Source organism: Leptidea sinapis, chromosome 9 (assembly GCF_905404315.1).
Source record: "Leptidea sinapis chromosome 9, ilLepSina1.1, whole genome shotgun sequence".
Taxonomy (NCBI): Eukaryota; Metazoa; Arthropoda; class Insecta; order Lepidoptera; family Pieridae; genus Leptidea; species Leptidea sinapis.
In genome coordinates, this window is record NC_066273.1 from 6,298,320 (window position 1) to 6,324,311 (window position 25,992).

At 34.5% G+C, this 25,992-nt stretch overlaps 1 protein-coding gene across 2 annotated transcripts; it reads left to right on the plus strand.

Moving 5' to 3' along the window:
- Positions 1 to 2,285: 2,285 nt before the first annotated feature.
- LOC126966012 (uncharacterized) lies at positions 2,286 to 19,518 on the plus strand. Of its 2 annotated transcripts, none has more exons than XM_050809887.1 (4): positions 2,286 to 2,412; positions 13,584 to 13,927; positions 17,427 to 17,538; positions 18,591 to 19,518. In XM_050809887.1, exons 1-4 carry the CDS (start codon positions 2,364 to 2,366, stop codon positions 18,794 to 18,796), a joined length of 711 nt encoding a protein of 236 aa, XP_050665844.1. In that variant the 5' UTR covers positions 2,286 to 2,363; the 3' UTR covers positions 18,797 to 19,518. The 2 variants fall into 2 exon arrangements, with proteins under 2 accessions (XP_050665844.1, XP_050665843.1); XM_050809886.1 differs by lacking the exon at positions 2,286 to 2,412 and adding an exon at positions 12,572 to 12,714.
- Positions 19,519 to 25,992: the final 6,474 nt, after the last annotated feature.

Here is a 25,992-nt window from a genome sequence, read left to right on the forward strand (position 1 = left end):
TGCGCTCTGTTTTATGGCTCTTAGAACCAAGCAATTAATAATACACCCGGTAAAGAAATCTCTCTGGTGTTTTGTGTCTAGGAATACGTAGACATTGGCAGTTTTTTGACGGCTGTCTTGCCGTGTTCACGTAGACACGGTAGCATAGGGACTATAGAAACGCTTGCCTTGTACGTTTGTAACTGCCGATCCTTTATATGTTAGGTATACCAGAAGATCACCCGCCGTGCGATCGATCATGGCGAAAGCCATATTTTCAATTACATTATTCCAAACTTTGGTTGTAGTGGGTGGAGTTACTTGAGACCCAGACTAGATCGCTGCATCGATCTTATTCTTCACAAAAAATCTGACAACTATTGCATTTAATTGTGTTTTCTAATAACCTTGCCTTTCTATTTTATTACTTAGCAACAAAGAGCACTGAAACTATTGTAAAAGACCAACAATAAATATTCTTCTAAGAAATGTGTTTCAATCTAGATCAGATTTAACAAATAAAATTTATTATTAATTAATTAAGTAGGGAAATATGCACGTCAGTAATGTATTTATTGAGTTATCACAATTTTCTTTTTTTTATGGAAAAGGAGGACAAACGAGCGTACCTGGTGTTAAGTGATCACCACCAACCACATTCTTTTGCAACACCAGAGAAATCATAGGAGCGTTGGCGGTCTATATTATATATATATATTCGAGTTGATATTCGGCAATCTCCGCCATTTTCTTTTAAGTGTCAACGTTAGACGCGGGGTTGCAGTTTTTAGGCAGATCTTATCGAGCGATCGAACTGAAAGGTGCTCTTGAAATTACAAGTTTATTTAAACTGTATCTTAGCTACAAATGCAATTATAAAAATGCATAAATACAGGATTTATTTCTTGTTGTGGGTATTATATTTCTCATCAGAGTATTAAACTGCTCTTTTTTTCTCTTCGGAAGCAGGACTTTTTATGAAAAAAAGACACTAAACTAGCTAAACATTCACCTGAAGGGTAAGTTATACGCCCTGCCAATAATACAGTACACTCAAGATTCCCTTCAAACCGAAAAATTATTGTTTTTCGCCCAAAATTATTGCTTGCACATTACCGCTTTACGGTAGAAAAAGGGATGATACCCACCTAGCCGGCATCCTGTAGAAATATCTCAAAATGACGATCGTAATTGCGACATCGCACAAAATTTTGGGTCAAGAGTCCTGAGCTGCACTTCATTGTAATCGACAGGGCGTATCATTTTCTATCAGGTGAACGTCTTGCTCGTCTGGTTACATTTTCTCATAAAAAAATACCGCACAAGGAGGCTCATTCCAAAGCTTTGTAGTACGTGGAAAAAAGCTCCTTTGAAACGTCTTTCGGTTGAAATGATGATGAATGATGTAAAATATACTATGTAATTTTTTTTATATATTGGTTTGGTTAATGGTCGACCACTCTGTTTGTTGACATTATCAGAGAAGCGCAGTGTCCAATGTTCGTCACAACCAATTACAGTTATAGGTAAATTATTATTTAAAATTAATTGCAATATTTTATGTTTTTTTTGTCATTCCTTCACATTATTGGCATCTAGTTTTTTTTTATGAAAATAAGGGACGAGACGAACAGGACGCATGGTAATTGATACACCCTGCCCATTACAATGCAGTGCCGCTCAGAATTCTTGAAAAATCTCAAAAATTCTGAGTGGCACTACAATTGCGCTCGTCACCTTGAGTCCTAAAATGTTAAGTCACATTTGCCCACTACTTTCACTAGCTACGGCGCCCTTCAGACCGAAACAAAATAAATGCTTACACATTACTGTTTCACGGCAGAAATTGGCGCCGTTCTGATACCCATAATCTAGCCGGCATGCAAAGGAGCCTCCCACTGGTGCGTTTTTAGGTTGTTAGCCTAATCTTTTTACCTACAGTATTGGATTGTGTGAGTTGAAAAGAATTTCAATGGTTTTTGTTGCCCAAAGAAACATCCGGTCAGCAAAAAAAAAATAAGAAAACACTTCAAATATCGGAAACGGAAATAACATCCAAAGCCAAGAAACTACTATTATTGATTGAACTGAAAACTATAATAATATCTCTTTTTACTTCTTGCCTAATCAAGCTTTAAGGTCAACTGCGGAGCATGAAATTTATTGACCAATCTCATTTACTATCGAAACATTTAGGCAAAGATACCGATCTATATTGTCGTTTACACCGTCACTGAAAATATAGTTTTAGAAAACAATTAATTACATCTATACACCCTGTATATTATTCAAGTGCTTATTATAAGTGAAAATGGCGATTTTATCATAGTCAGTGATAGTCGACGGTAGTGATAGCTGATAACAAGACACATTACAAACGGAAAATGGGGATTTTCCCGTTAATCGTGATATTAACTGGTGCAATCGTTTCTGGTTTGTAGTTTATTAATAATACATTTTTATTGTGATAAAACTATAGTCATATATGTTATTTAAATTCAAATAAATGCGATAAGTAGACACAATGCAAGATAAGCATGGCTTTATCTTGAATTTTTTGATCTCTATAATATATAGGTAAATTTAATAAAACCACAACAAAGTAAAAACTGAATATTTTTGAATATTTTTTTGTAAAGAATTTCTATGTGTTCTACTAACAATACCCAACCCAAAAAAGTTCTTTGAAGTATTTTTTCAGTTTTTTGCTTGTCAGATTGTCTGTAAGAATCCGGACAAAACGCAAAAGCTACTCAATAGCTTTAATTCTAATTTTGCATAAATATTAGAATATTATAGATAATTTTAACAAGAAGTTATAAAAATAATCGACGGATAACGTTGGACTATAACTAATAATATATATATTTATATTGGACATAACTATGGATAGATAAGATCGTCATTAAACGGTTATAGCAATATATCCGTAACTAGAGATACGTTATTGAAATGTAAGCTAGCGGAAAAGGATAGATTTGTCTACCTCTAGTAAGTTAATCTATGGATAGATAGGTTATTGAAAACAGCCGTAAGTCGACCAAGATCCTTTAAGTGTTTATAGTTTCATCATTTCATAAAAGACATTTATTTTCTCAAAATTGATTCCGTTAGAATAATTTTTGATGTCCTTTCTAATATACTAGATACTACTACCGCTTTGGTAACAAATGGCGCTCTGAGAGAGAAGCGGCGCAAGAAACTTTCCCAGCATAAGTTTTTGCGCTCTTTTTAATAAAATATACAATATTGTATTGCTATAAAATAATTGTAATCTGTCCAAGGCTGTCCGATCACATTTTTTGTAATTTATTTTGAACAGTGGCTGGGACTTTCTTATAAAAGTATATACATTTGTATAGATCTTCTTTTGCATGTATCTTATGAAGACTACTAGAATTAGTTACAAGCAATCCCTTATTTCTAGTGTTATAAAAATGAAAATCACTATTTAGAGCATGAATATACTGATAAACGATCATAAATATATATATATTCAATATTTTAGAGAATAAAATAAACTTCTTACGAATTTATTAAAATTTATTACGATCTATCGTCTACTACAACCCATTCGGTAAATGTATCTGAAATTTAAGTGTTGGTAATAATAAAAAAAATTCTTGTCTCATACACTAAAATAGCAAACACACGTAAATTAGATTATACATGAAGATACTCAAAAAAAAATAGGCGAATAGAAAAAAAACGGGATTTTTTTTTAAAAACTTCAATGTCCAACATCTCGGAAACGGTTAGTTTTGTGGTATGGTGTTTCATTGTGAAATTAATCAGACATGCATAATTGGACGTAGTTCCTGAAAAACGACCCAAGCCACAAACATCACATTTTAAGGAGTTCGTCTTTGAAGTTTAATAAATATTAGTGTATTCCATACATTTGGGTTGGACTACTAAGTCATGATGTCATCTAAAGAATCACAGAAGGGCTGCCTTTTTTTGTCAGTCACGTGACCAATTTTGTATTCTTAACTCAATTTAGACATGATTGTGGTTTGGAACGTTTTTCTGGAATTACGTCCAATAATACAGGATGTATATGCAAAGCATTGGGTTTTTTTGTGATTACTGATTGCACATTAAACTACTGTTCATCATATAAAATACAGTTACAGTGCTGACTTTTGACAGTAATCACGACCATCGTGTTCACGAAGCATCCTTACACAAACAATGAACACAAGCTCTAAGGGTTGTTGCATTCAATATACGATAATTTATATTTATACAGTTTATTCTTTATTACTTTTTATGAAATAATTTATATTATTTAAACACGATTCAAATACTGGATACAGCACCTTACAAACTAATTTGTTATGTATATTACAGCCATTGTAAAATACTCTATTTGATTGAAAAGAGTGGCCGTTGAGTTTCTTGTATGTTCTTCTCGCGGGCTCAACATTTTCCGAACGTATGGCAAATTCAGAAATTTAATTTCTATTCAGACTACTCGCTTAGTTTATTTGACTTTGACGTCAAAATTATTTTATATGATGCAAATATTTCCTTTGATATCTAGAAAAGTATTAGTTAGTAGTATCATTTAATCGCATAACCAACTTCGACTTTACATTCGAGGATTTCTATATAATTTGTGTGTTAAGACAAAATTTCGTAGAAATACGTTATTGAAAATGGCCGTAAACCTGTAACATTGTATAGATAGACAGTTTTGTATGATGAAAATGCCTCACATCTGGAGGCTAATCTGCCCGTGCTGTTTGTCTCCGTTAAAATAGTCTTGTTAAAAGTAATTTGAATTCAGGATATGATTTTACTCTAAGAAATAACAATTAAGATAAATTCTTCTAATTGACGTTTTCCTACGGATTTTCCGGACCGCTACGTGTGACATTGGACTGTATAACAATTATATTGGTTTTATTGAAGGGCAATTATTGAGATAACCATTAAGTTTACCTTGGTACTGTATTTATTCAAGCTATTGTCAGCCTAGAAAAAAATATAGCATAATCTGCTACGTCTGGTATTGAAGTGATAAACAAAATGAATTTAGCTTCCATTTTTCGTTTTTATGACATTGACAACTTCCTAACTAATGTTGGTAATCCCACTAGTAATCTAGTGGGAGGCTTTGCACATGTTGCCGGCTAGATTATGGGTACCTATTTCTGCCGTGAAGTAGTAATGTGTAAGCATTATTGTGTTTCGGTCTGAAGGGCGTCGTAGCTAGTGAAATTACTGGGCAAATGAGACTTGACAACATATGTCTCAAGTTAACGAGCGCAATTGTAGTGCCGATCAGAATTTTTGTCAATTACCATGTGCTGAACGTCCTTCTCGTACCGTCCCTTATTGTCATAAAAAAATTAAACTTAATTTTAACTTTTACTTTTAAAATTATATCTTCACTTAGCCAACTTAATAAATTTAATGGGATTTTATTACAATTTTGATTTGCCGTGCACGGTCCACTTTAAACAACATCGAGTTTGCAATCGGGGAAACTACGACTAATACGTAAGTCTTAGGTTAAGGATTGGTCTTCGCTGCGCTCCAACTAGATACCGCACTACCTAAGAACAATTGCTTTTTTATTACAGCAACTATCAGATTTTTGTGTGCGCGGAATCTTGACACTCAAAGGTATTTGTAAAATTTCGAAACATACGCTTCGTGATATTTTACATAAAAATTTATAAAATACAAAATACTTACGAAGATATGTGATCCCAGTGTCTTTCTTATAGAACTTTTACAATGATTTCTTATAGTTGTTCTACTACGCAACGCAGTATTTTAGTTTCAATTATTAGCAAAGTTTAACAGAACACGTCAACGTCACCGATATTTCGAGACTCGCACGAGTGCGCCCACTTGGGCGTAGTATTAGTTGACACAGACGCAACGCCTGCGATATCTAGTTGGAGCGTAGTGGAGACCAATCCTTAAACTTAAGTACCTATCCATCCCTACTCTGTGCTAAGATTATTTTGCATGATACGACATTTTAAATTAGTCTAAACTTTTACGAGTCGTTCAAGTATTACAATTCTTTATTTACGGGGCAAACGAGCCCCTTTTTACAAGTGGGAGGTTCATTTGCACAGGAAGCCGGCTAGATTATGGGTACCGCAACGGTGCCTATTTCTGCCGTGAAGCAGTAATGTGTAAACATTACTGTGTTTCGGTCTGAAGGTCGCGGTAGCTAGTAAAATTACTGGGCAAATGAGACTTATTATCTTATGTCTCCCGGTGACGACTTTTTGGATTTTTCAAGAATCCTGAGCGGCACTGCATTGTAATGGGTAGGGCGTTTCAATTACCATAAGCTGAACGTCCAGCTCGGCTCCTCTCTCTTTTTATTTAAAAAAAACGAGCATGAGGAACGAATGTGATGGAAAGTGAAAAAGTAACTGCTCTTCGACATCCGCAATACCAGGGGTCCAGAGATACGTTGTCGGTCTTTAAGTTGGGAATGTGCTCTAAGCTTGAAGGCCCCTAACTCGTATCGGTTCAGAAAAACTGCAGTCGGTAATAATTGATTCCATGAAGTTGTTGTGTCGAAAAAGTATCTTCCAAACGCGCGGATGTGGAATGATAGACATTAATATGATGAAATTAAATAAATATTTATTTGCAAGAAACATTGTCATTAAGATGTTAACATAATATTATTATTAATATTCCAATATGTTTCGTAAATTGACATGCAAAATATGTTATAGAGTTGTCTAAATACCAACACACTACTCATGTACTGAAACTTGTCGGATTTCACAATTCTATCATTAATACAAATAAAATTTAAATTAAAAGACACTATAATATAAGATGTAAATAATTTAATTTAATAATTTATTTAGTGCGTATGTCTACAAATTTAATGTCACAAAAGTATATATATATAATTAACAGATGATGCAGATGAAATTTCGGATTTTCACGCAGGAACCAGCGGTAGTGAAATTCGAATAAATAGTTCAATTTGTCAATTAATATCACGGACTAGTAAAAAAAGAAAGACTCCGCGCCGTGATATTAGCAAGTGAAGCAGCTTTATGCTAGTGTGTGTGCGGTTACGGGGGATACCAGATACACAATTTTTTCTCCCTTAAATAATCATATATCCACAAATACTTTTATAGTATTGTTTTTACACTTTTCACAACGCACGATGGCCTTTTTTAAAATATTATTAATATACGCAAACTGATCTGTCACAGACGATGACAAATCTCATAATGGCGGCCGATCGGCTTGTATTAGTGTAAGTGTATGCGTGGGGCTATGTATTTACACGTTTACCGGCTTGTTTTGGTGCCTCACTGCTATGTAAGGTGACACGGAGTCCTTCTTATTTTATATCTCGTCCGTGTTTGATATTTCATATTTTGCTTGTCATAAAAACTAGATTTTAGAAAAATGATCGTCAAAACAGTCAAAAGCTTCAATCATATCATTCCTTTGTAGTGCCTTTTTAACATGCTTAATATATTATTATCTATGTACCGAACCTTTTAATGTGATTTTTAACCACTTTAAAACGAAGGATTGAAGTAATACTTTGCACAACTATCAAGTACTGATCATTTTTCAATAATATATACACCATTAGATTTCTTTTTTTGGGGATATGTGAAAGATATGCTATACAAAAAGCGATACGAGAACGTGGGCGAGTTACAAACAGAATTGTGCCATATCATATCGAGTATTCACCATAAAATGATAAGAAACAGGCAGCGGACTCATTAAAAGATTGGCAATATGCGTAAGACAAAAGAGATCACATTTTGAGCATTTAATTAATAAATTTAGAAAAAATACCCACTTAATTGACCACTTTCTTTTAAAATACTATGTTACTTAAGAAGAGTTATTAGTTTTTGGCCATTCTTTGGATTGGCATCATAAGAGTAGGGGTTTTTTTTTTACATTTAAGTCGGTTCCATTCCCAGACGAGGCAAGTAATTTTTAGAAAATCTTTGAATGCAGAATTACTAACTTTTAAAAATAACATAAAGTCTTCTTTCAGTCAAATAGCCTATCTTCGATATTTAAGGTACTTTCCCTTCATGTCCCATAACTTTGGGACACCTTGTATAGTCGGTCCCATTTTTGCAGGATTGGCTGTTTATATATCCGATAACCGGTAGTGTTTGCATACACTAAAACGTCGCTTACTACTTACTTACTTGAAATTATTATCGTTTTAAGATTGACAAAGCAAGAATCATTGGTGAATTTATATAATTAATTATATATATTATAATTAATTGAGATTTTTAATAATTAATTACTCGCATTGTAATGTACCATTGTGTAATTGCTTGAGAATCTTAAGTCTTATCATAATTAAGATGGCGAACTTATAATTTTTTGTACATCCCCGTCATGTGAGTATTAAATAAACTGTTGCCTTGTTATTAGGGTTTTAATCTTATAAATCATATTTAAAATACCAAAGACAATCAAATTTTAATAGTCCAATTTACTTTAATCTTTGATTTAGTTTTTTTTTTTTAATTTTTCTAGAAGCTTTCGTCGGCCTATCATGAGTCTCATATGGAGTTTATATAATTTTAGAAAGAATTAGAAATTAAACCACAATTGAATAATTTATTAGGATGGATCGAATTCATGTTAAGATACCTCTAATATGGTGTAACAACTAAAATAAATTGCTTTCCTTTGATCAACCAACGGTTCCTTTTCTCGTGCGATAAAAATATTTTTGCTAAAATAAACTTGACAGACGCTAGCTGTCGATTGCTTGAAAATAATATATGAAATTGTAAAAATTATCCGTTTTTTCGTTTACTTACAGTTTCCGAGGAAAATATCAACTTTCTAGGTCATTTTGAAGTGCGTTAGGGTTTTAACCTGTATGGCTGTGAGTCAGCTAAAAATTGTCTATTTTTATACTTGAATATCTCAAAAGCCGTTTGAGCTGTATTTATGAAAGTTAGGACTCTAGTTAATCTAAAGGTTTTCACTAACGACGTTCCCAATATTCAGTCTATCTCTTACTTGAGATAAATATCGTAACTATCGATATCCATACACGCTGTCCGTCAATGGAATGACGTATAGCTTACCAGCGATAGAAGTTTGTATGGAAATTGCAATTCACGCGTCCTAATATAAGGCGATAAGAATAACTTATCGGGTATATTGGGACAGCTTCAGATTATTGACAGATAATTACTGACAGTATAAGGTACTAATTTATCTATATCTGTAGATAGTATATTGGGAACGGCCGTAAGAGGACGTAAGCGTATTTAGGTAATGGAACACGGCTGCTACCTTTAGTTGCGATATTTCACAGGGACATTGTGGTGGCTGGATGGTCTTGTTACCGTGAGGTCTGCTTCTTGTTTTGTTAAGAAAACGAAATTTATAAAATTTACCGTAAATTTACGTCAAAAAAAGAAGCCTGCTGAGTTTGTTGCGCCCATTCTTCTCAGGCCTGAGGCATTCATTTTGGAATGGGTGGTAGTTTTTTTGGACTTTCAATAAGTGATGTCACATATCCTATTTTGAATAAAAATATTTGAATTTGAATGGTCTGCATGAAAATAATGACATATTTCTAGTGTAATATTATTTACCTGTGAAATAAAAATATTTTTGATTTGTTTTGACCACGGTGGTGCAACCAGTCGTAAGCTACCAACTACCGCAACGCAAACGTTACGCAACCAAACGGACACCAGGTGAGAAACTCTCTATAGAGCTGTATACATTTTGTAGCGCGACTGGCTGAGCTACCGTGGTGTCCCGGTGAAATACACATACTTGCACCAGTGGGAGGCTCCTTTGCACACGATGCCAGCTAGATTATGGGTACCACACCGGTGCCTATTTCTGCCGTTAAGCAGTAATATGTAAGCAATATTGTGTTTCGGTCTGAAGGGCTAAATAAATAAATTACTGGGCGACGAGTAGAGACGAGCGCAGTTTTAGTACCGCTCAGAATTTTTGGGTCTTTCTAGAATCCTGAGCGGCACTACATTGTGATGGGCAGGGCATATAAATTACCATCAGCTGAACGTCCTGCTCGTCTCGTCTCTTAATTTCATAAACACCAGTTTTTTTTGGCTTGATTTTGTCAACTGTGTGTTGGCATTTTGAAAATTTATTGAAGTAGGCGTCACTTTGCGGAAGTCCATAATTATCCAAATGTTTTGAGTTTTCTTTAGTGAAACTGAGTCTCGTGCCAGAGTTTGGCGAGTCAACATCTCCTGAGGATGCCTCGTGTAGAGGCGAAACACGTGTCGAATTGTTTAAAGACAAATATTGACACTAAAGAAAACTCAAAACATTGAGATGTTGACATTTTGTCATTTAACTACTCGATGCCAAATGAACGAAAACACTCAAAAGATTTGACTTACTAACAAACGTTACTTAAAAATTCAAAATAGTTATGGATGCATCAATCTATTCACATTGTAAGCTAAGTATTCTAAGAATAAAACAATAAAGTCTATCACTTTATAACTAACTAGTATCTTGAAGCGACTTAAATTAAGCTATATTTCATATTATAATAACTAAAAAAAGTACCCTTTGTCCACTAAGATCCATTGAAAAGATCCATTGATGGATCTTTTTCCACTTTTATGTCCACTTTGATCAATTACTGAAGACTGTTGTACATAGTGGATTTTTAAGCACAAATGAGTGTCAAAAAATCCATTGCACATGTAAGGGTGGTGATATAAAAAACTCAAATAAACTATATTACTACAATCTATCAGAACCTTGCACCATGAGAAGTTAGTCTAGTATCTTAAAAAATATCAGTTCTTTCTGTGAAAATCTAGCAAATTGCATTTTTCCGATACTAGCGTTTTTATTGGTGATAATAGCAACAGAAATACAAATTTTAATAAATGGTTTTAAGCGGTGGTTTTACATATAACAAGAATACGGCCTGCAAATACCTATTACCTTGGTATAATAACAGCAAAGTCTTTTAAACAAACATTGAATACGATATTTATCTATTTTTATATGAGAACATTAATGTTTTATGCTACTAATGCTCTTTGTACGTCTTTAGCAGGAACTGAATAGATAGTTTAACAAAGCATTATCGGATAAGGATAACGTTTCCTATAATACGGTATTATCACTTATGGATCTCCTATCTAACTACCAATTCATTACTAAAGCGATATTGATCTGTGCTTTCCTAAGTTTTTAATTAATCATCGCTCGTTAATATTTAATTTTTCTATTTATCTTTATTAAAGAGTATGACTCATTCCTTTAGCTTATTATAATTCTGACATCACTTGTCCCTTATGGGGAACGTCATCAGAACTTTATAGAGCCTGCAAAAAAGTTTTGGAACGTACAGTTTTTATCAATCAAAATTCCGATTCAAATTCACTTTATGATTCGATTTTAATAATACAAGACAACCAATTTTACAATCAGTTCGTGATTGTTGTTCTAAAATGGCCTGCTTCCAAATAAATTTCAAAGTAGGCTTTGTACTAAATAGCCCTTCATCATCATCAGCTATCGGCTTTTTGTTGATTTCACGATAAATTCTGCTTTGACGGGCAAGGTTCAAGCATTGAAAGTGCATATCTGAAACATCTGCATTATCTGTTTCTTGTTCTATATGCATTGGGCATAGTTAACAAAAAGAAGTATTCAATAGCCTTGGCAAGTACAGATTAAGCATGCATACCCCCTGTGTCTCTTCCCCAAGATGTTTCAAGAAAACATGTTTGATACCTAACATTAGTGGCGTGGTTTTGTTTGTTTTGTTGATTTGTTTTTATTTTGTCAATCCATTGTTCCCCCCACACGTGTTTGATCGTACTTCCTTCTTTCTTCTTATTCCCAATCTCTTGGAGGTGTAGAAATCACGGCTAATAATATTGGAGAATATTTAGTATTTCCTTGCTCTGCTGGAGGCTAACTCTGTAAAACATATCCTCAAGGCCGATATTAAGAGTTGAACAATCTTCAGAAGGTTCAAATGGGATATGCTTCTTTGCTTAAGTATGAAGACTTTAAGGTACCCCACTCCTACACTAGCAATGGTTTCACTGTCTAGTAGGATATGTTTACTCTGTGGCCTCGTATTAAGTGGCCTAGCTGCAGAATTTAAACGAGATGCACTGAAACTTGTTGGGACTGGGTGGCACCCATTCAGCTTGCAATGGCGAGAGAGCAAAACTGTGAGGTTTTGTGGTTATCTCCTATCCATGCTAATATGCATGATCTAGCAATTGCGCACTTACGCTAGTTGCCCAAGAGCAGCTTAGTAGACCGATGGCATCTGTTTAGTGTGAACCTCTACTAATTTACCAACCTTATTCCATAAAATCCATGAATTTGAAAAAGATGGCAATCGTAAAATTCCTGCAGCTAGTTTGAGAATTTTTGTGCTTAGCTATTGTCTTCAGATTGCATCAGATAGAAATAAAAAAAAACCTATAAGTTAATAACAACATAGATACATTCGATCGCATTTCAATTAACGGTTTTTAATAAAATGATAAGATACTTATCTACTCCAAGCATAGCTATAGATAACGAAGTATTGTTTAAATTACTGAAATATGTATGGCTTCCTGTAGTAAAGACCTGCTATTTGCTAAGCTATCATATAATAAAAGTATTTTAGGTAAACTTATCGATTTAACACGATCATGTTATATTTTAAAATCGTCAGTGTAGGTTTTTGTGTTGCTGTTTTGGCTTCACTTGTGACATGTAAGTATACTCAATTAACGTATACACAGTCGAGAATGTCTGTCAGGGAGTTGGTAGTGTTTTGGTACATTTGGCACTGTCATTCTTTCTCTGCTTCACTTGAATCCTTTTATTCTAACTCTCTTTTAACCTTTGGCAGAACATTTTTGATCATGAAATTTAGGTCTAGGTCGCCTATGTCGATCATTCCAGCACTTCCCTCCACATTAGTGAATTCAATGTATTTTTCTTAATCTTCTCGGACAAAACCACCACAACACTGCTTTGTGTTGTGTTATCAATATATAATAACAATAACAAGTCAGTGTAACTTCTTTATCTCCACATCGGTCTGTTGGTCTCAAATTTCACTTTTTATTAATCTTTATCTCAATATCTTCATTTCAATTAACTGTTAGTTAGAATTTAAATGTTTTATTGAAATCTATTAACCAAGGCTTATTTTTATGGAAGAAACGAAACAAATAAGTATTAATTTTGTATTTTTTTTCTCTCTCCATATAGAAGAAGTTACTTAGAAACTAGTTTCTTAAATTGTAGAGCATATTTTACAACTAAACTAATTTTGTAAAAATGCTTGGCTAGTTTATACATATATTTAAATAATAAAACAGTTCTATTCTTGAAAAGGAGTCATTTATATGATATACAGACTACACAGATAAGCCAAAAGGATATTATTTACTGTGTAAGTAAAGACACATACTGGCAAAATTTCTATTACTGCCCTGCCCTATAAGAACGCTGCGTGCTAAGTACTAACAACTCGTAAATTATCTGAATAGTTTCGAGGAAAAATATTTAATATGCATGCAAATATTAAGAAAACCTTCTACCATAATAATTACTTCCCTTCAATTGTTCAATAGCGCAAGATTTGCAATGTTACGTCTGCAACGACTGTGCTAAAGGCTACGAGGACACTGCTCAGGTCTGTATTACGGAGACTACTACAACAGCGTTTGAAACAACAACGGGTGAACCTACAACAGATGAAACTACAACAGATGTAACTGCAACAGATGTATTTACAACAGATGAACTTACTACTACAGTTACTACCGATGAACCTACTACTAATGAAGATATTACAACCGTTTCCTACTCTACTGATTATTACACAGAAACAGTAACAGAGAGTGATACAACTACCAACGATGACGCTACCACAATAGAATCCGGTGAAATCATAGACGAAAGTTACAATGTGCAGGTAAGGAAAGATTACATTTAAGTTTATTCGATTTTTTTAATTTCGCCAATATTTTTAAAATACAAAATAACAAATTATGGATCCTCATGTAAAGTGATCATCGCCGCTTACTATCTCCTGCAACACCAGTGGGAGGCTCCTGTGATGATTACTGTGTTTCGGTCTGATGGGCGCCGTACCTTGTGAAATTACAGCTGCTAAGAATTATTGGGGTTTTTCAAGAATCCTGAGCGGCACTGCATTGTAATGGGCAGGGCGTATCAATTTCCATTAGCTGAACGTCCTACTCGGCTCGTCCCTTATTTTCATAAAAAAGGGACCTCAGGAGTGTTGCTGTACTTTAAGGAAGATATAAGTGTTTTTTGAAGGTACCCATATCGTATTTATTTAGAACACCGCGTAATGGAGCTCATTTTCATAATTTGGTTGCTAACTGCCTGTTCCCCTGACTAAACCTTCTTTCTCAGAAACTTGTGGACTCTACATCAAATACATTTGTCTGTGGTTAATCAAGCTTCTATTTCAAAACCATCTCGAGATCTCGTTCTCGATCTTGTTCAAACCAATTTTCGGTGGAAGTTTGCATAGTAATGTACATCATTATTTTTTTAGTTTTATCATTCTCTTATTTCAGAAATTAAAGGAAGGGGGACACACGTTTGACCATTTTGGATTATTTTGTGTTTAAGTTTCAGCAGTATAGTTCCTATAGTTTCGGAAAAAAGTGGCTGTGACATACGGACGGACAGACAGACAGAAAGAATCCATAAGGGTTGCGTTTTTTACCATTTGGCTACGGAACGACCTAAAACGACCGCAAAACAATGATTACACAAATATGGCTGGATTCATCTTTACTGTACATTTGCGGAACAATGGATAAATCATACTGTTTTATTTTGTAATGGGTTTTTAACATTTAGCAATTTAAGTTAGTCATGAGCTGACATTGGAACAAAAAACAATGCTACGTAATATATAATAGATATCCACAGGAAACATTTTATTATATTTGCTACAACTTATGCCCCGTGGTTTGTTTGACCCAAGTATGATAATTTTTTTCACACATACGATCATAAATAGGCATGTTAAACCCGATTTAAAAATATCAATATGTGTACAATTTCTACTGACTTTTACGACACCGTGTAGTACGAGACCGCTATTTCTTCCAACTTATTCATAATTAAATTTTCCCTTTATTTGGGGTCGGCCCTCAACTTCTTCTATAATATTATATTCTTTGCCTCCACGTTCTATTTGGGATTGCTGATAGTTCTATTGGGTTTTAATACTCGTAGTTTGGTATTTTGTAGATTTTTCCTTCGCTTAAGGAAGCGCGGTTATCAGAACAGAATTTAACATAAAAATGTAATAACGTTTCGATACGATTTCGATAATACAGATTATTTAAAATGAATTCTCATATGGCTTTAACTATTATTTGTTCCAAAATGGAAGTACCTCTTAAGGTCTATGGTAATTTCCAAATTTACTTGATGTGATTGATATTTCACTTAAAAATATCTTAGAAACCGATTTCAATTGCGCGTTTACGAATCGTGCATGGTCTCAAGCCTCTTTACCGATACGGTTTGATGGTTTGGGTACTCGCAAAGTTTCGGGCGTTGCCTTATCAGCATTTCTCTCTTCAGTTCATAGTGCGCAGCCTTTGGTTACTAGAATTGTAAATCATGTACCTCAGAGATTGCGTATTTGAACGAAGCTAACAATGCTTGGCTAAATATTGCAAATATCCAAAATTTTCCGCACGACTTAAAGTGTCAAAAAGCATGGGACTCTCTTCTTTGTAAATCAGGCTTTGATGATCTTTTGATCACATCTACTGACAGAACAGAACGTGCTCGTCTTTTGGCCGTGATACAAAATGACATGGCTTTTGGTTACAAGCCTTGCCTTCCACGCCGATTGGAACGAAACTCGACAACATGACTCTATATCACTCCGGCTAGTTATAAAACTGAATGAACTACATCAATGTAGATGGACTTGATAAAGTTTTCTAGTCTGTCATTTTCTTTTCATAAATAATTAATAAGACCGCATTTTTTACGTAATTTTAAAATAATGTATTTACGCTACGCCATGAGTCTATATAATACCGCTTAACATCCTGCGGTTTTATGCTCATTTTGTCACTAATTCCCTTTAAAAAAAAACTATTACTATTTTTGTTGGTAAAATAAGCATGTAATTAAAACATAAATTATACACATTTGTCTCTTTAATTACAAACGCTTCCTTTCAGCAAAATTGTTTTACTAAAACTAATTTCAGTCGCGGATTGCTCTTAATAATATGTGAGAATTATCTACTTACATTTACACACTTACTATCACGTTACAAACGGTTATGGTTGCGACAGTAGCGCAGCAACAAATCGAAGGTTGTCTGCAAAATAATGTACATATAGTTTTATATCTTTAAACGAGCAATTCTTGTATATATATAATCTGAATCTCGGAAACTGCTGCAACGATTTTAATAAAATTTTATAATACAGGGGATTTCGGGGGCGATAAATCGAACTACCAAGGTTTCAATTTTAAAAAATGTAGATTTATCCGTGTTTTAATAAGAAACAGCTACAATAACATTAGAATACAAAGGTAAATGTCGCCACTATATACAAGACTATAATAGCTCAGATGTGACATTGGGTGATCCGGAGAGCAAAAGACCTCGGTTCGAATCCAAATGTCTTATTAGTTTTTTTTTGTTCAAGTTTTGTGCATTCTTATAAATCCCAGCAAGGCTCGGTCGGCCGGATATTAAGTTGTCATATTTCATATTTTTATATGAACAAATGAAAGCGGGGGTATAACAGACTGCACATAACAGAATATCGTGGGCGATTTGGACGCAGCCAAAGAATATACAGTACAAGCCGGGGCAACCTCTGCCAGAGCAACAAAGTTGCACGGATCGAGGCACAAACGCATAGTAGGTAATGAGATAGCTGACCGGCTAGCTAAGGATGGAGCCTCATCTCCCTTCATAGGCCCAAAACCCTTTTGCGAAGCCGGAGAATCTCTTATCACTGGTCCTCGCTACCAGGCCATCGGCAAGCTAAGCTGCTCCTAGGCAACGATAAACGTAAACGCGCAAAACTATGCACAACCTTGGACAGGAGACAATTTATGGGTACCACAACGGCGCGTATTTCTGACGTGAAGCAGTATGTGTAAGCATTATTGTGTTTCGGTCTGAGACTAAACATCTTATGTCTCAAGGTGACCCGCGCAATTGTAGTGTCGCTCAGAATTTTTGGGTTTTTCAAGAATCCTGAGCGGCACTGCATTGTCCTTTACTGTCTACTTAAATAGTAATAATAATAAACTGCCATTATATCATGTTTATAATGAGGCATTATTTTTTAAATGGGTGGTAGTTTTTGACTTTCAATAAGTGATGTCATATCCCATTTTGAATAAAAATATTTGAATTTGAATTATAATTTGTGAAATATTTGTAGATGTTGGATGACGACAGCAGCAATGTTCACGGATACGCCTTTGTACGAAGAAGAAGAGAAGCTGTTGATCCTCAAACGCCAAGAGTAAGATGTGTTGTAACGGCACACCAAGGTACAATAAATACACGATATCTTATTTGATCAGTAAATTTGAAAGTTATAGATTTCCAACGAAAGTGTGTGTGTGTGTACTTATGTATGCACGCAAGAACTTCAAAAATACCTTTGGGAATTATTTTTTTAATATTCTTTTGAAGTTATACTTCTTTAAGAGCGTTATGAAAATATGATGAGAGTGAAATTTTAATATGCGCGCGCATCAATTCTGATTTTTGCGACATTAGTTATTTTTTTTTGGTTTCTTCGTCCATTATTACGACAGGCCATGGTTCAAACCCGTACAGCCGTATTCGTTATTTAATAATTAATTGTGAAAGCCATCGTTGCAAGATTTTTACAATATTGTTCTTTCTACAAACGTAGAACAGCACGAGGAATAAATAATTTGAAAGGTTTTTGCTTTGTTAGGCCAAAGAAGTATAACTTCTTGCGTGCATAGATAAGTACACGCATACTTTTTTTTATTCAACTATGAAAATTATCCTGAACGGCTATTCTATACATATTATAAATTCGTAAAAATTAAGAAACTGTACATTAAATATTTTTTAAAAGAAAACTCGCTTGTACAAACAATACGGTAGCCAAAAAAGTATTTATTACAAAGTCTGTCTGTACGTCCAGACTAGAAAAGAAAAAGCTACTAAACATTTTTTTGATTTCTTATTTTGCATGATTAATTAATACCTAATAAGATATCGGTACAACATATAGGCTACTTTTTATCACGTTAGATACATGGATAGTACTTTTGCTGTTTTATAGTATATATCTACGCGGAAAACGTCGCGGGCAGCAGCTAGTTTACAATAATTTTGTTGGCAGAGCATAATACTATTATATCAAGGCTTACATGAATCTCATGACTATGACTAAGCGGCACTGCATTGTAATGGGCAGGGCGCATCAGTTACCATCAACTGAACGTCCTGCTCCTCTTGTACCTTATTTTCTCTATAGGTTTTCGCCTTAAACCTTCAAACCGTTCAAACTGACTTCTATATCTGCTCCTTTCCAAATTAACTTATTTGTTTTATTTTTTAGTGGAAAATAGGACAGTTGTTACCCGTGGATGTTCATTTCTACAAAACGAGGATTCTAACGAGGCACATTGTCGAGAACTAATTGCAGGAAACTATACTGGAGTGCTGAGCCGTTGTCGAGTTTGTGAAGATGATAAATGTAATTCTGCTGCGAAAACTATAGCATCATTTACATTATTAGTAGCTGTTGTATCAGCTTTATTATAAAGTATTGTATTTGTTGATATTTTAGTTATTTAGGCAACTGTTGTGTAATAAGGGGTATTAAAACACGAATGTAGGTTAATAGTATCACATGAGTGTTTTAATACCTAATTATCAACAGTTGTATACAAGACTTTATCTACACCCATAATATGAATCCTCTATAAAAGATTCTGAAACAGTTAGCTTACTGCTAACATTAAAGAGCCAGTCCTAACCATAATATTATCATCCAAAGGAGTGTTATTATGAAAATGGATGATATAATGTTGTACTGAATTTCATTACAACACTCGTTTGGATGATGTTTGGTTATTAGGACATTGGGTATTTTAATGTTGGCAATAAGCTAATTGTTTTAGAAACTTTAATAGAGGATTTTGAAACAGGGGTATAGATAAAGGAATTAACATTTGCCTAATAGACCGGTGTTGGTGATGAACATTAATGCAGTTTGCATCGAAAATATAGCATTCTATGTATTATCAATAATTATTATTATAACATTTTTGAAAATATTTTCAGAAATAAAGACAACGACAACTCTTTTCAATGAGGCTAATGTAAATGTTTAAAAAATTTGCCTGATTGAAAAGTTTCGTGAAAAAGATAAATTTAATTCTGCGTTCATAATGCATAGTTAAAACTGCTAATATCTGTTCACTTTGCTTATTTATAGGTATAATTTGATGTTACTTCCACAATGAGTCAAACCATCAGCTTATCAATACATAGCTGTTATTATTTATCTTTGTTAAGTGTAGTTTGCACTTGGTATAATTGTGATACCATTGGCCTAATAATTATCGCAGAATTTTCATTATCCATAGCTGTTGACACCTCTCTATTATCAGTATTATTGGTGGTAAAAACATTTCCATCTCTCAAGAAAATATACACTGTCGCTTCAAATCATAATCATTATCATGTTCTTAATATCATTTTATTGATAACGATATCAAATCTAAAGTATAATGATGCATAACTCTCATCGTTGAGGTGTTTCAATGAAATTCTGTAATTGATAGATAGATAAAACCTAAGATTAGAAATAATAAATTGTAAAGTACGTAAATTAAATATATAGTGAACTAGCTTTTATGAAAGATGAATATTATTGAAAGCCAAGAAATTATGTAAAATGGTTATTTATTTTATTTAAATTGTAAATGTAAATTCCGACATCAAAGATTTCTTAGCTGTAAATAAATTAAAATTTGTGATAGCTCTAGTTGTTTTCTTATAACCTAAAATAAATTCATCTTTTAGGCAATAGGGTAACTTAATATTAGATTATCCAACATGGGCTCAAATATAACTGCCAAAAAGCAACTTTTTGGTCTTCAAAGTCCCCGCGGTAAAAATGTATGTAATATTCCGCCAATAAAGCTGAATGGTGTTGTGCTTAAGAAAGTTCGCCATTTTAAGTACCTTGGACACTAAGCCACCGAAGACCTCGAAGACTAAATGGATATTGAGAGGGAACGCAGAACACTGGCAGTGAGGAGTAATATGCTGGCTCGCAGGTTTGCTCGATGTAGCAGTGAGGTAAAGAAAACGATTTTCAAAGCAAGTTGTCAAACCTTCTATACGAGCAGCCGGTCAGGGTCAGATATACTCAAGGAACGCTTAGTGCCTTTCGCGTTCAGTACAACAATAGTTTCAGGTTGATGTTGGGGCTGCCCTGCTTTTGCAGTGCTTCGGCAATGTTCGCGGATGCGAGGGTGGACGGCCTCCATGCCATCCAACCGCGTCATTGCTGAAGAGGTTGCGGGGTAGCCCTAACATCATTCTGCAAACCATTGCTAGTCATTATGATGCGCCAATTATAAAGGCATTTATGCGGCTTCATGTGCCTGTTTAGTTATCATTATACTAACATAATTTAGGACATTTTACTAACAATTATTATGAATTTTTTTCTGAATTAAAATTATTCTTATTATTTACATTATAAAGTTATCTTCGTTCTCCCCAAGATTCGCCAATGTTTTAAATATTTAATTGAATTTTATTGTGAAATATGGTCTGTACCCTAGAAGTTTTTAATTACCTTAAGAAAAGGTCGGGTTTATTTGTAAATATAAGAATTATATTCGAAAATGCTGCCCAAGGTCCTTAAAATCGGCGAGCAGCATTCGAGTTAGTCGTCTGGAACCCGTAAGTTGTTGATGTTGTCGATAGCTGCACTTGGTAACTTAAGCTTCTTGGCATACCTGGTGAGTCCCCATTTAATCAGTGACCGACTTAACGGCTTTCACCATGGTCTTTCGGCAGGTGATCTTCTGATATACCTAAAACTTAGATGGGTGGTGGCTATTCAAAGCAACAAAGAAGGTCTGGCAGTTAGTTAGATATAGCGAAGGCGTTCGATCGTGTATTGCACAAGGTGCATCTCTATAATCTTCCATCATTTTGGTTTACCAAGAGTTTATACCTTTAGAGAACTCATTACTAGAGAAGGTATTTGGACTAGTTTATATTATGTTATTAATATAAATATACCTAAACAGGATTAACTCAATCTAAAGCAAACAAACCTAGAGGTGATTGAGTAAGCAATACCAAATAATATGACGTATACGAATTACAATGCACATAAACTTAACGTGCCATAAAACTTTAACAATTGTCGTTTGAGCACTATCAAGCACGGAGAATTTTCGATTAGATTGTAAAGCGTCTATATAATTCATGGTTTTCTAACTGAATCGGGCTTTGAGCAAGATGGAGAAGGTTTGGGTGCTGGTTCTGTCATGTTTCATAATTGGATTGGCCAGCTCGGAGTCTTCTATAGGTAAGAAACAATTATTCATATGATCAAATTCCAAATTATCCCTTAATTGAAAAAAAGTTTTAAATAATTTCAATACATGTCGTTACCAGTATGGATGTTAGGCGAGAACCACAGCATGGTTTTCAAGGAAGTTTCCTCCAAAACCAAACTATGAAATGAGTTTCCTTGCAGGACCTTCAAAATTAGCACGTACCTAAAAGGCTGACAAAGCTTCTGTGATTCTTCTGGCTGCAAGAGATATGGGCAGCAGGTATTGCTACCGATAGGTGAACCTTAGTTTCGTTACTCTTCCTATTCTATAGGATAAAATAGATACGTGATGCTGGTAAAACTTAACATTAAATAGAAGCATAAATAAGGATTTAAAAAGCTTTTTTATAGAAATTATTTGGAAGACAAACTAGCGAACGGATCAGCTAATTGAAGCCTTGATAGCCTTTTAGGTGAGTGAAAGGAAATGTGTTTTTTTGGATATAGCCACTTTGGATCACCTGGAGATATCGTGTGAGGAGGCTTGATTCAGATTTTGGCTGTACGTAGAAGAAAGTTAACTGAGAACCACATTATGGGGGAATTCCATTCATCCATGTAATTTCAGGTGATGATAGAATTGGTATTTGATCCAGTATGTTGGACACTACGAGAACCATTAAGAAGAGAATTTATGAACTGTATATTTATTTTATTGGTTTATGTGCAAACTCCTTTTTCATGGGAATATATGACAAAATAAGTAGATTATAATACGCGATTTCATCAATCCATAATACTGATAATAAGATATGATAATAGTCATCAATCGCCAAATTCCACCTTCACACGACACGACACAAATTAGGATATGATCCCCAGCATCTGCGTGTGTGGCGTTCGCAGTGCGGTTTTCAAGGAACTTTTTTCCACGTTCTACAAAGCTGTGGAATGAGACATTACGATATGATTCGTATTGCTTAAAGGCCGGCAACGCTCCTGTTGCAAGATAATATGGGCGGCGGTGAAATATCACTTAACAGAATCAGGTGACCCTTACGCTCGATTGTCCTCCTTTTCCATAAAAGAGACATAGTAAAGCAACACAAAAATAACCAAATAGTGTTTGGATTTCATCGCATTATACCTGTCGACTGTCTTAAGTTACAATATCTGCTGCCTGAAGATGCCTGAGAGTTATAACAGTGTTCATACCGTTCAAATCTAAAGACAAAAGTACAGTCTATCCCTGGACGAACATATACAGATAATTCTATTATTAACTACTTATGGCCATTTCAGATGATGCAGAAACATCAAAACAGGATGAGCAACAGGAAGAAGTAGCAGAGGAAAGTGGAAGTGATAGAGCCAGCGCTTTCGCTTATTCGCAACCTCTTGGGAGACCAAATCCATTCCCTGCTCCATCACCATCGCCAATCCTAGTCGAGTGTCTTGCCTGCACTGACTGTCCTACCGTATCGGCTGATACACCATCCAAATTATGTCCACCTAGTCTTGATCCCAATAAGCAAGGGAAATGTGTGACTTATTCGGAAAACTACCGACGTAAGTTTTTATATTTCAGTGATTAGTTAAATAAAAATTTGTAATATTTACTTATTTCAACTCCAGCCATAACGTAATGTGCCCTGATCAAAATTCACTTCAACTTAACAAGAATAAAGCTTTGTCTTTGATTAATTTTAATTTTAAACCTAGACTGCTTACATCACTTTTAGTATGGATCACATCACCAATCGGCTATTAAATTTCTTTCCTGTTCAATCCTTATCATCAAATCAATCAAAACTAACGAACTCCTTTTGCGGTTTGACCAAATCCCAATAGGGTTTTTATTACCTGAAAGGCCGGTAACATATTTATGAATCCAATGGTGTTGCAAAACAATATTATTATTATTAAATTATATTTTCCGTTTTTTTTTTTGATGATTCGGTACAATGGTAACATCTTTTATCTACATCATTTCACAACTGTTTTATTTCATTGCTTTAGTCTGATTGATAAAATCTATTCTATTTTGATAATTCACAAGTTGAATGGATAAATTTTGTACACCAACCAACTAAATGGGGCAATTTTTAAAATCATTCTTTTCAAACAGCACTGTGTTGTTTGTCAATTTTTACTATTGAAATAAAGAAAGATTTAACATTAGCTTTCGAAGTGTATAATAAATTTTGATTATGAAAACATGTTTAATATGGAACTCCTGGAAAAATATTAAAATACACCATTCGATTTATTAACAGATATGAAGAGACCCTGGTTCATTCGAGGATGCGCATCAGAACGTGGTACTTGTGATGATATAAGAAGAGCTCATGCAAATCACGCCAATATTGTACAACTTCGAGGATGTCACGAATGCGAGGGAGAAAGATGCAACACGAATGGTGCAGTCTCTGTTTCAGACATGACTATAGCGTTTGTCACACTTATTGTCACTCCGTTAATAGCAAAGCTAACTCTTTCTTGAATTTTTAAACTCAGACTAAAATAATGATGAAAATGGAATAAAAGTTAATAATACAATCGACGCAATCCTAAGATCCCAACCAGTCGCCGCTACCAACAAAATATATACAGGTCAATAGAAAGTTACTAACCGTTTGGTTGTGCAACCACTTTGGTGGCGACCAGCTCGGACACATCGTGACTCTGGTGTCTGTATGATGTCTAGTTTGGTAGCCTACGGACACCAAGATGGCGTCCCGGTGTCCTTTAAATTGTTTAAAGAATTGCTTCCGACGCAAGCAATATGATAACGATGGCTTTAAGAGTCATTAATACAGATGTTGGAAAAAAGAGGTCGTAAAAGATCACAAAGACAGGTTCTTTATGATCATTAGAGCTACAAAAATAAAATAGAATACACCAAATCTACAAGCATTGGATGTCGTGAAGAGTACTAGAGCTGACCCCAAATATATAACAGCGAAGAGAAGAAGAAGCTAAAATATCATGAGAAAACGTTGAGCTGTTGATTAAAAATATTTTTGTTTGTTCCATTTTCTACACCTTACTTCTAAATTCTCTAGATGATGACAATAATGTGTGCGACAGTTTGGTTATTATTGTTGTTGTAAATAATGGACTGATTAATGAATAAAACAATAATAGGTAATATAAATATTGCAAGTCTCAATAGGTTATTAATAAATGCGATTCCTACACATGTTTTTTTCTTTTAATATTATTGTTTTTTGACTTCAATCTATAGGTACAAACTGCCTTTTCTTCCTTATTTGATAACTACGCAATTTGTAGTAATACAAGAATTACATCAACAATTACTTCGTTGTTCCCTGTTCTTTTAATGAAATAATGTCACAGCCCAAGTGTTAAGATGTCCGTCAGAGTGCGAAGGTCAAGAGACAAACGTGAAGAGGACGTTTCGGCTGCATTTTTTTGACAATCCTTAAGAAAATACCCAGCATTCACTCCCGGTATTGACGAATAAATAGAAGCACTCAATATGTCGGGCGTCAATGTTGTTATGTGGCGTTCCGTAGTGCGGGCAGGGGCGTGCATATCATATAGGCAATTAGGCAGTGCCTACCTCGTTATGAAACTTAATAAATATAGCACTAGTGTTAAAGTAAATCTAGTTTAATTTGGTTCCGTTATTTTATAATCAAACTGTTATTTAACACCCACTCATAAAAAAATTCCTTACGCTAGATACTAAAAGCAATCTTTTCATATTCCAAAGCTACGACTTATAGTTAGATCCACAGTGCCTACCTTACTAGAAAACCAATGCACGCCACTGAGTGCGGGTGTCAAGTAACTTTCTGCCAATTACAACCAAACTGCGGAAATAGCTTCCTAGTGCAATGTTACCGGGACGATACGACTTATCTAACTCCAATACAACGCATACACTTACCTATGAGGCCGGCAGCGCTTCTGGGATTCCTTAGGTATTGCAAGAGAGTATGGGCAACGGTGATAACTTAAAAGCAGACAACCCGTACGTTTGTTTGATATCTTGCCTCAAAAATCAAAAATCCTTGAGGTACACCTGTTGTTGAATTAAAGCCATTATTGGTCAAAACAAGCATATTAATAAAAGGACCTGAGCAGCCGTTGCAAAGTTTATATAGTGAGACTTAGTGGTCAAGTATATCGAAAGCTTTGCTGAAAACTGTTATTACATCAACTTAAGTGATAGTTTAAAGTGATTATAGGTATTTTGCCTAAAGTTTTGCGATATGACCATGCCAACTTTGCATTAGATATATTCTACCTCTGTTGCATAATTTTTAAGAATATATTATTGTTTATTACGTAGACTCCAATGTGATTCATCAGAAATCATTGAAGCCAATTCCGATATACCTATTACAAATTTTACCACGTGTATATTGCATACAGATTTAGAAATATTTTATGGTTCGATTTG

Coding starts and splice junctions, on each gene's coding strand:
- LOC126966012 (XM_050809886.1), top strand. CDS start 12,651: ATGTTATATTTTAAAATCGTCAGTGTAGGTTTTTGTGTTGCTGTTTTG. Junction 12,715..13,583: donor TTTGGCTTCACTTGTGACAT/GTAAGTATACTC, acceptor ATTGTTCAATAG/CGCAAGATTTGCAATGTTAC. Junction 13,928..17,426: donor ACGAAAGTTACAATGTGCAG/GTAAGGAAAGAT, acceptor AAATATTTGTAG/ATGTTGGATGACGACAGCAG.